The sequence below is a fragment of the Suricata suricatta genome, chromosome 4 (assembly GCF_006229205.1).
Source record: "Suricata suricatta isolate VVHF042 chromosome 4, meerkat_22Aug2017_6uvM2_HiC, whole genome shotgun sequence".
Lineage (NCBI taxonomy): Eukaryota > Metazoa > Chordata > Mammalia > Carnivora > Herpestidae > Suricata > Suricata suricatta.
In genome coordinates, this window is record NC_043703.1 from 2074850 (window position 1) to 2086219 (window position 11370).

Genomic DNA, 11370 nt, shown 5'->3' on the forward strand with positions numbered 1-11370 from the left:
TCATTTCACGGCTTGAAGCTGCATTTGATACTTTAGTTCCTCAAAGTATAAGGAATTGTCGCCATGCGTGTTCCGGGTACGAGGGTTGTGGTAGGGAAGGCGCACACCTGTCGGGTTTACACAGCAGGCTCCTGGGGCTGATCCCCAACACCGTGCACCCTCACTTCCTCCTCTCCCTGCTTCTGGGAAGTTAGAATTTTCAGTTTTCTGGATGTCAGTCTTTGTATCGCTATCTTAAATACCACTGTGGACAGAGATCATTTACATTGGGGGGAAAGGGAGTGGGTGGTGACTATTGAGATTCCTTTCGGAACACAGACAGGAAAGGGGTCTGGCAGGCCAGGGGTCACAACGCTATGGCTCGAAGACAGTCTGGCTCAGGGACAGACAGACCCTCAGCGGAACGGGGTGGGGTGCTCCAAAATTCTGAGTCACGGTGTGTAGCGCACATGACAGACGGTCATTGCAGAGCCCCACAGGGGGCTCGGGGACAGCGCGTGAGCCCCCGGGGAGCACGAAGTCAGAGCTCCAACACCCGCCACACAGGAGGAGTTAAAGATGGAAATATCAAGGATCCCAGCACCAAAACAGAAACAGTCCACGTGGTCGGCAAGCAAGGGTGAAGATGGACGGGGAGCAGTGAAGGGGACCCCGGGGCTGAGGGAGGGTGCCCTCAGACTCAGAGGGGCCTGTTCCTGAGACCGGGGTCCAGGCTCAGAGGGGGAGGTGCTCAACCAGTCAGCCCCCAAGTGCAGGCAGGAAAGATGGTCCCGGGGGGGCTGGGACGAGCCGCAAGTCAGCCCGACCCCCTGCATGCCCAGCGCCATACAGCCACAGAGCCCGCAGAGCAAGGAAGAAGGAACTGGGCCCTCCCAGACCAGGTCAGGCAGGCGTCCCCGGCCACGCGCCCTCCAGCAGCCGCCGCTGTGCCTACGGCGACAGAGGAACCTCAGGCCGCCCCGCCCATCGTGGCCGAGTGGACACCAGAGCAGAAGCATGGTGATCTGGTCACTAGCACGGGGATAGTGTCATAACCTCAGCATTCTTTTCTTAGCACGACTCCAAGGACAGCAACAGCCAAGAAAGGTATGAGGTCAGACTTGACTGTGTAAAGGGGACGAGTCTGGCCCAGGAAAGGGAGGCACTAGAAGAGCGAAGACAGCCCTGTCACGTGACAGAGTCGGCATCCTGAAATGTGAAGGACAATTATAAATGAGCAGAACATTTACAAATAACCCAAGTGCACCAACTGGCACCTTGGCAGAAACATCTAACACGCGAGAACCTAAAACACAGAGACCCTCCGTAGCAATCTCATTTACATTTTCAGAATTGCAAGTTAACGAGGTACATACTTGCTGAATGAATCATTTCTGCATATCAGATTTCTTAAATTTAAAAATATGATTAACACCTAGTATTGGCCAAGGTGCGAGGAAACAGGCTCCAGCATCGCTGGTGGGAATGTAAAGTAGCCCACATTTTCTGAACGGTAACTTGGAAATGTATGTAAAGCCATTAAACTGTAAAGAAAGTTGACCCAGGGATTCCATCTCAGAAACCTGGGCAAGCATGCCAAGAACTATATGTAAATGTATTCACTACACCATTGCTTGTAATTGCAAAAAAAAAATGCATTCATCTATAAAGGAGAGGGAGATAAATGATGCGCAGACACACGCTGGCCAACTATGCCGCCAGCTGTCAGAAAGGGCTGTAGGGACCCCTACCGCCGGCATGGAAAGCTGCCTAAAGTTTACCAATGACTCTGGTGCAGACGCTGTGGGTAGGAGGAGTCCATTTTACCGGAACCATTGTGGGCAGATCAGTGTGTAACAACACTTCTGTGTGTGTGTGTAAACATATACAACAGGCGTGGCCATCTCTGGGGAGGAGTCAGGGGGGGCTTTCACCTCACCGTCTATGCAGTTCGGTAATGTCTGGACTTCGTCCTAAGAACCATTATTCTTACCTGCCCTCACTCACCCCACAGAAAAATGCTCATTTAAAGAGTCAAGTACTTGTGGTGTCTGGGTGGCTCAGTCGTCTAAGTGGCCGACTTCGGCTCAGGTCATGATCTCATGGTCTGTGGGTTCGAGCCCCGCATCGGGCTCTGTGCTGGCAGCTCAGAGCCTAGAGCCCGCTTCGGATTCTGTGTCTCCTTCTCTCTCTGACCCTCCCCGACTCATGCTGTCTCACTCTCAAAAATAAAAAAAACATTAAAAAGTCAAGCACTATAGACATATTAAAAATATATATGTCCCCAACATCTCATCCCTCAGAAACTCAGGTGAAAACCCATTTCTCACATCTGTTTATAGGGGGAAAGAAGTATAAACAGATGCAAGACTACATCATAGTTATTTTAAACTGAAAGTTGCCTCATATCCCGTGCATATTTAACTCACTTGCATTTAGTTTATATAATTTCAGTCTTGCATACTTAGCAAAGGGGAGGGAGAAGAGAGAGAGAAACACGGTGTGAACAGTCCAGGACGCTGTCGTGGCCCCTGGGGGAGGGGAGCGCATGCCCGTGGGGCAGGGCCGTGGCTGGCCTGGGCTCAGGCTCCCTTTCCAGAGCCCTAAGGAGCATTTCCCCATCTTCCTGGTGATCTAGTCTTCAAAGATACTCATTCCTTTCTTCAGAATGGGCCTTAGGTCAAGCCCAGCACTCAAAGAAACTGGTGGTTTTCCCAGAGAAGGGAAAAAACCAAACTACTTAAGTTGATTTATGGGTACATAATACACTAGCAGCCAACATGCCATGCTGACCAATAGAAATAAAATGTGTGAATTACACGTACAAGGAAGATTTTTCCACTGGCCACACTGAGGGAAAAAGTAAAAATAAACAGGTGAAAATAATTTGAATAATATAATTTATTTAACCCAACATATCCAAAATGTTACAAATTGGGGGCGTTTGGGTGGCTCAGTCGGTTAAGCATCCAGCTTCGGCTCAGGTCATGATCATGCAGTTCGTGGGTTCGGGCCCCGCATCAGGCTCTGTGCTGACAGCTAGTTCAGAGCCTGAAGCTGCTTCAGATTCTGTGTCTCCCTCTCTCTGACCCTCCTCTGTTTCCACTGTCTCTCTCTCTGTCTCTCAAAAAAAACATAAAAAAAATTAAAATGTTACAAGTTGAATATGCACTCCATATTAAAAATCATTCGTGAAGTATTTCATATTCTAATATTCCTACCAAGTCTTGGTAATCTGGGGTCTGTTTAACAGGTACGGCACATCTCGATGGGAGCGCTAAATTTTCACTGGGATATTTGATCTGCGTTTACATTTCACAACGGTTACTGTACAAAGAGCAGGGGCTCATATCCAAGTTGATTTTAAGTTGTTTAGACTCTTACATTTTTGCCAATAATTGAGTCAGGTTTTTAAATCCAAATCTAAATAAGTTGAAATTTTAAAAAGTATCAAATTGGGGCGCCTGAGTGGTTCAGTCGGTTAAGTGTCTGACGCTTGATTTCAGCTCAGGTCATGATCTCATGGTTCATGAGACTGAGACCCACATTGAGCTCTGCACTGACAGCACAGAGTCCGCTTGGGATTCTCTCCACCCCCCCCCACCCCTCCCCCACTTGCTTTCTCTCTCTCAAAATAAACATGAAAGCATTTTCAAAATATAAGTAAATAAAATGTCAGATTCAGTTCCACAATCTTACTAACCACATTCAAGTCTGTGCCATGTAAATATTCTTTTACCTTCAGTGGAAAGGTGTTGGCAAGTTTTAAGCCAGAGCTATGTTGAATTCACATGGTGGACAGGAAACGCCGAGAGGCAGTCACACTGGTTTAAGCGGGTGAACGTGGCTGGGGGTGGTAGGGACGGAAAGAAGTGCACGTGCCAGACACATGTTTGAGGCAGAGCCACTGGGAGCTACAGTGAGCACAGGAGTGGCCTCTGGGTGCTAGACTGGAGCCCCTGGGCAGACACATCTGGTCCTTCACAGAGACAGAGAGCAGAGGTGGGGCGATGAGTGGAAGGAACAGGTGCAGGGGTGACTCAGGAACTTTATTTGGGGCATCAGTGGAGCTGTCGAGGAGAGATCCTAATGGAGATCAGGACTAAGCTGCTGGGTTTATGAGTCTGGGCTGTAGGAAAGGTCCAGGCCAGAGACATGAATTTAGGAATCATCAGTATGTCAACAGTGTTCAAAGGCATGGGATTCGATGTGGCTGCCTAGGAAGAAAGCACAGAGAGGAAAGGGTCTAGGACAGAGGCCTCGGGCCCTCGAGCATTTGGAGGTTGCGCAGGAGAGCTGCAGAGTCACGGAAGCCAGGACACAGTGTTCCCAAGAGGGGCCAGCTGCGCAGCCACTCCACACCCTGAAACACAAGATTAGCAGAGACTGTGGGCTGGCAACCCGGAGGCTATGATTAGTTAGCTATTCCACAGGACTGCCGGGGACTGACTCCCGGCTGGAGAGAAAGGCAAACAGCACAGCTGACCCTCGAACACCACAGGCGTGGACCGCACTGGCGCACGTGCACGCAGGCCGTTTGCAGCACAGCCCGGTCGATGTATTTCCTCTTCCTTATGATTTTCTTAAGAACATTTTCTTTTCTCTGGCTTACTTTATTGTAAGAACAAAGTATATAATACGTGTAATATACGAAATCTGTGTTGACTGTTACCACTTAGCTTCCAATCAGCAGTAGGCTATTAGTAGTTAAGTGGGAGGAGGGGCAGTCAATGTCACATGTGGATTTTCCGCTGTGTGGTGGTTGTCAGTGCCCCAGATCCCTGCACTGCTCAAGGGTCAACTATATATAAATTTTTTGATGTTAGACCATGAAAGGAAAGAGAGATATGCACAGTTGCTGGAAAGACAGGTATGGGAGAGAGAGCTGTGTCCTAAGGTAGAGCGTCCCTCCAAAGTTCTGCCTGTGGACAGAATTAATCCATTCAGCAGGACGGAAGAAATCACTGGTTACTGAGTGTCATTCATTATTGAATGTTTGTGTTTCCTTCCAGTGAATTGCCTATTCATATCTTTGCCCATTTTTGTTGTTCATGTCTCTCTTCTTGATTTGTAGAAGTTCTTTGTATATGCTGAATATAAATCTTTTATTTGTTAAATGATTGCAGACTATTTCCTTTGATCTATACTTATCTTTTAGTTTATTCCTAGTCCTTTTTGTTCAGTTGAAGCCACTGGGGAACCTGAGGGGCTCGGTTGGTTAAGCGTTTGACTTTTGGTTTTGGCTCGGGTCATGATCTCATGGTTCATGAATTTGAGCCCCTCCCTAACCTTGCCTTGTCATCCCTTCATCTGGATGTTGATTAGTGGGGTTTGTTTCATGCCCTTTAATAAACTTCTAAGTGTTTCCTTGAGTTTTGTGAGCTGCTTTAGCAAACTAACCCTAGGAGGGGCTCTCAGGAGTCTTCCGTCTATAGCGGGTTAGTCAGAAGCCCAGGGGACAGTGGCATATGAAGCGGAGGTCGGGGAAGTCCTGTGGAGCTGCGCCCTTACCCTGTGGGGTCTGGTCCCATCTCCAGGTCATTGGTGTCAGACTTGAGTTGAGTTGTAGGACCCCTGCTAGTGTTGCAGAGAAATGTGTGGGGAAACCTCTATGCATTTGGTGACCACAAGCATCAGAAGCAAAGCGTCCTCTGTGAAGGCAAAGGAGACACACGGGGAAGAAACACAGTGCAGAAGAACTGGGCTTTTTTCTACATCAGAAGGTAAAACATGTGAATTTTTCCTATTACAGCACTAATCACTTTTTTCATGAGATATGAGTAAGACACAGGACAATCAGGAAGATCCAGAGTCTTGATGCTCTTTGTAACTGAGGTCCTTGGTCCACAGCAGGCCTCCCCTTTCTGACAAGGAACCGCCAATGGATCAGCAAATTTGTATTGTATGCTCAGCATGGGTGGCGCTCTGTCCTCACTAGAGAGACACATTGACAATGGAGAGTAAGAGACAGAGACAGAGAGACACTGATGGAAATATGGAGAGACAGACAGAGAGAGAGAGAGAGAGAGAGAGACAGAGGTGGGGGGAGGGGGGAGAGAGGCATCCCTCTAGTACTTTACTCAGCAGGACGCCCGTTTGCAGAGCAAGCTCTGGGCCCGGCCTGAGGGCTCCCTGTCGGAGCAGCGGAGAGAAGCGCCTCCGTCTGCCCTCTCCCTGGAGCCACCAGAAGCAAGCTTAGGGCCTGTTTCTACTTGTCAAGAGGCCTGTTGGAAGGGGAGAGGCCATCTCAAAACAGGCCTGTTAACAATCCAAGTTTTATGATTAAAAATGAGTAACATTTACTTGCCAGGTTTTTAAATGTGTTCATCCAAGGGCGGGAGGAAACTAAAATGCCAGACCCTCGGGACCCTGGAGGAGAGGGGAAGGAGGCTCCAGCTGTCGCCCGGCAGAGGCTTCTGGAAGGAGAGGCACTTGGACTGGATTGTGGGCAGGGGACAGGGGGCAGTGGGGGAGCCTCCCCTGCCGAAACTAGGTCCTGGGCAAGTCCAACAACTGGGCTTGGGCAGCCTGAATGTATGCCCTCTGGCTCTGGAGGCTGGGTGCGGGCAGGGCTGGCCCTCCCAAGGGGGCCACAAGGGGGGACCTGCCCCAGGCATCCCCCCGCTTCTAGTGTTGGTGGCCATCCTTGGGGTTCTTTCACTTCTGCTGCACCCCCATCTCTGCCTCGTGGTATTCTCGCCATGTGTGCACCTGCATGCACCCCTTTTTAATAAAACACCAGTCACATTGGGTTTGGGCCTGTCCTGTCCCACTATAACTTCACCTTGACTAGTAACATCTACAATGGTCCCACTTCCAAATTAGATCACACTGTAAAGCATTGTGGGGGCGGTGCATGACTTGGCCACAAGAGGGGAAAGAAGTGCTGGGAACAGGGTAGAAGCCTTCACCAGAAGCACCCTTAGTTTTAAGTGCACACTGGACAGCCTGTGAGGCAGGACAGACAATCCAGAGCAGCGGGCAGGCCCTGGCTGTAGGGACATCAACAGGCCAAGGAACAGATTTGGGCTTTTCCTCCCAGGGAGCAATTTCCAAAGTGTGGGGTAGCACCACCAACCGCGGGAACCGACTTGGGTGAACTCGTGGATTTGTTTAAGTGCACAGGGAGGGAAATGTGACTGGCAGCATAAACTTATGGGTGTTTTCTTAACGAAGAGAACGTAGGTAAGGTCCGTAGTTCACAAAGGTCAACTTGTTTTAAGGAAATTATTAATAGCACAGATCTTACGTGGATACGGAACGGTAAAAACCCCACGCGGGAGCGGGATCTGAATGACAGGAGTCTGGGAAGTCGTTTGCTGCGGACCGAATGTCTGTGTCCCCAAAGTTCACGCCAATGTGATGCTACCCGGAGGTGGGGCCTTGGGGAGGTGAGCAGGGTTGGATGGGGTCTGTGACGGGATGAGTGCCCCGGGGAGATGAGACACCAGGGAGAGAGGTGGCCTCCTCCGCACCCAGCGGGTTCACAGAGAGAAGACGCCATCTGTGATCCAGGAAGAGGGGCCCCACCGGAACCATCCGAGGGAGCACCCTGATCTCAGACCTGCAGTCTTCCGGTTTGTTGTTTAAGTCCCCCCCCCCCCCCGTGCCCCCCAGTCTGTGGTACTTTTGTTATGGAGGAAAAACACTGCTCTCATGGCCAATTTTACGATTTGCCTTCTTAAAGGGTGGGTCTGGCCGCTGGAGGGAGGGAGATGGTGGGGAGGGGCACAGATGAGAGCGAGCTGTAAGGCCCTGCTCCCGCGTGCGGTCCAGGCCCAGGGGCCGTGCCAGGGGGCTACCCCATGCACAGCCAGCCTCGACGGCTGTGGGGCTTCCTGGGAGCCCTCGCCGGGTCACCCGGGCCCCAGCTGGGCCGCTGGCTCGCAGTGACGAAGGACGGGCCTTAGCGCGTGCGCAGCCCGCGTCGCTTCCTTCTTCCGCCATCTCACCTCTCGTGACGCAGCGTTGACCGTGTCCCGTTCCAAGCGTGAAAACAGCTCCCACGGATGTCCCCACGGCCTGTGGCAGTTCTGCGAGTCTCTGGGACGCGCCTTCACCTGAACCCTGCCCTATTTGAGCAATTCCTCACACAATGCAATCCTAAGTGCAGGGTTTTTATTTTGATACTTTGACTCTGAGTTTTCCTGTTTTCCTTCGTGTATCTGAATCATCTCTTCAAATACCCAAGTTTGCTCATGTTAAAGAAAAAGATTATTATTCCAAAACTTTGTTCAGTGAGACAATATTAAAGCAGAGTAAGGTGGACTGTATTCCGGTGGGGGGAGGGGGAGGCAGCAGGAGCCAGGATCCTGCTTTTTCTTGCAGTAGGAAGAGAGATCAGACAGCTCTGAGAACAGCACGGGCAGCTTCTTTACCTGGGTGGGCGATGGACGGTGGAACATTACCACGACAACACACGGGGGCCAGCTAACCAACCATCAGGTTCTGGCTAAACTGATCCAGCAGGATTCTTGCTGAATGCAGGCTGGGTTGAGCCAACATCACTTGAGGCTGGATGGGGGGTGAAGAAACTGATTAGACATCAAAGTCGATCTGATATGGGGGATGGGAATTCTAGCTCAACCAACTTAGCAAGAGTCTTGCTAAAATTGGACAATGCAGAGACAAACACACAAGTCCAAATCTTCAAGCCTAGTCAAGATTTGGGGGGAGACTGAGTAGGATGGTCAAGAAGAGACTGTCCTGTCACTTATTTATGGTTGCTTAGTCAAATAAATCAAAGCACATGAGTGATGAATCTAGTTTTCCCCCGCTTTGCCCGCAGAGCTTTTTAGAAACAAGAATCCCAAAGGAAATTGGTAATAATTGTGAGTTGGGCAAAACTTGAGACAAACCAACCAGAACACTGGCATTTGGGAGCACTCATCACACCCCCTTTATAACTCTTATATCCACAATTATCATGCAGACTATCTTAAGGACCCACCATTGGATCTAGGTTGATGATCTATTTCAGTTACTTAAATATGTACATAGAATGAAATAAATAAATATGTCCATAGTCATAGTCACTCTGAAAGCCAGAAAGTCATCTTAATTGAGGAAGGATGGCATTCTAAGTATGGTGTCACTATAACCTACTTTATTTTCCTAGGCCTTAAGGCTCTTTACGCAAAATAAGTTCCAAGGTTAAAAAAGTCTAACTGGATTGGAAACGAGGTCTGGCGATTATTCTCAGCTCTGCCCCAGGCACACCGTTCGCCCTTGTGCAAGTTCTCAGCTGATCTGGGTCTCAGTTCTGTCGGCTGCGGCGGGCACTGTAAAGAGGCATAAGCAATTCCTCCCTCTTGTTATTACAGAGGACAAGGCACATTCAGAATGGGGTGCTACTGTCCCAGGAAGGGGCAGTCATTATGGTGTACATCTTACAGAGGCAATCAGATTACAATCAGCCTGGTGTATGCGAAGAAAAATGGCTGAATTCTGTCCACTCCAGAATTCAAGCTGGCAATGAGTTTGCAGGAGATTTCTCCCTTTCTGGTCCAAACAAAGGTACTGCTTCCACTACTGAAATATTCTTGCTTGCCTCATCTAACAGATTATAAATTCCTGGAGAGGAAGCAGAACCTGCCTTATTCATATTTCCCACTGCATTACTAATTGCTGCTTGAATTGAAACACTGCTGTTTTTTCTCACTTTCTGCATCTGGGGCACCTCCCAAAGTGTTCCGTTCACATTGTAATCAACATGTTTGTTTTATGAATATAGGAATGTGTTATAGGTTTATACCATAAATTAACAATTTCCCTTTGTTAGGCATGAGGTGCCTAATTTCTTGTCTTATTAACTAATGCTGCCAGGTGCTATCTAATGCACCATTATTTTCCCAGACATCTGGTTACCTACTTAAAGTTGAATTACTGTGATTCAGAATTGTGATTAAAAAAAAAAAGGAAAAGAAAAGCAATATATATAAAGAAAAAGAATATATATCATGAAACTATATGGTTAAAGTACTGTAAGGAACTATTCATAAACGTTGAGAGTAGTTATTCCTCGATAGTGAAATTATTGATTTTCACGTATTACTCATAATCAGAAAAAAAATCTGTTAAGAAAACTGTGATTCTTAGTGTGATTGTCACTGACAGGATTTTCCAGGGTTTTGCTGGCTGCTCTCGAAGCTCGCCTGACAAGCAGGCGCCGGCAGAGGACGGAGCCGGGGGAGGCAGGTCTGACTGCGGGACCTGGGGTCTGGGTGGGGCACGCGGCAGGATCCGCTTCGACGCAGCTCCCCCGTTCCCGGCCTTCCGGCTCCTTTCCGCTCCGGGACTCCTAGGTTTCCAGCGCTCCCCGTTCCCGGCCTCCCCGCTGCCGGGCTCCGGACTCCCTACTCCAGGCACTCGGGCTCCCCGCTTCGGGTTCCCGGGCTCCCCGTTCCCGGATCCCGAGTCCCCGCTCCAACTTCCCATGTCCCCTCTCTCAGTTCCCCACCCCCATTCCCCTGTTCCCGGGACCCGCCGGCCCCCGGCACCCGGCGTCAACTGCATTCCAACCTCGGTAGGCCCCGCCCCCTGCCCCCGGGCTCGTAGCCGACTCCCAGGCCCCGCCTTCTCCTGACCCGCCTCCCGCTCCAGGCGTCTGCCGCTTCCGGGGCCCCCGCTGGGGCCCCACTAGGCCCCGCCCCCTGCTCCCGGCCTCTTTGCCGACTCCCTAGGCTCCACCCGAGTCCCGGCCCGCCTTTTGGTACAGGCGTCCGCCGTTACCCTGGTCCAGCCAGGCCCCGCCCCCTGCTTCTGGCCTCTTCGCGGCTCCCCAGACCCCGCCCCCGCCTAGGCCTCGCCCCCCGGCCCGCTTGTTGTTCCACGGAGTCAGCCCGGGGTCCACCAAGCTCCGCCCCCTGGCACTGCAGGCCCCACCTTCAGACCCGGAGTCCGCAGACACAGGCCTCAGACCTGCCCGCGGCAGGCCCCGCCCCCGCCCCGCCCCGCCCCCTGTACGCGCTCGGCTGGGTTCGACTCGGCAGGACGCGGCGGCGGCGGCGGCACCACCACCACTCTCGCTCCTTTGTGCTCAGGGGACGGCCTCTCGGGTCCTCACCCGCGCGTCCTCTCGGCCAGCTAGCCCACGCTCTCCGGTGACGGACCATGTCGACGGCAGGAGCGGGCGCAGGCGTGGAGGCGGGCTTCTCCAGCGAGGAGCTGCTGTCGCTCCGCTTCCCGCTGCACCGCGCCTGCCGCGACGGGGACCTGGCCGCGCTCTGCTCGCTGTTGCAGCAGACGCCGCGCGCCCACCTGGCCGCCGAAGACTCCTTCTACGGCTGGACGCCCGTGCACTGGGCCGCGCACTTCGGCAAGGTGGGCGCGGGCGCTTTAAGGCGCCATTTTCCGCAGCTTTCCCGTGGTGGGCCGGGGAAGGTGGGGGGC

The 11370-nt window shown here is 51.4% G+C and overlaps 1 protein-coding gene and 1 long non-coding RNA gene across 3 annotated transcripts in view; one reads left to right on the plus strand and one right to left on the minus strand.

Annotated features, from left to right (window-relative positions):
* Positions 1 to 8083: 8083 nt before the first annotated feature.
* On the minus strand, positions 8084 to 11269 carry LOC115289311. The gene is made up of 2 exons (XR_003907551.1): positions 11045 to 11269; positions 8084 to 8493 (listed from the first exon to the last, which is right to left on the minus strand). It is a non-coding gene; the product is annotated as an uncharacterized LOC115289311 (long non-coding RNA).
* Positions 10931 to 11370, plus strand: part of ANKRD10 (ankyrin repeat domain 10) — a 31699-nt gene continuing 31259 nt past the window's right edge. Inside the window, exon 1 of one of the 2 annotated variants that reach the window (XM_029936440.1) lies at positions 10931 to 11301. In XM_029936440.1, coding sequence (XP_029792300.1) covers positions 11092 to 11301 — 210 coding nt within the window. In that variant the 5' untranslated portion in view covers positions 10931 to 11091. The remainder of the gene's footprint in view (positions 11302 to 11370) is intronic. The other variant, XM_029936439.1, reaches the window with a different exon arrangement.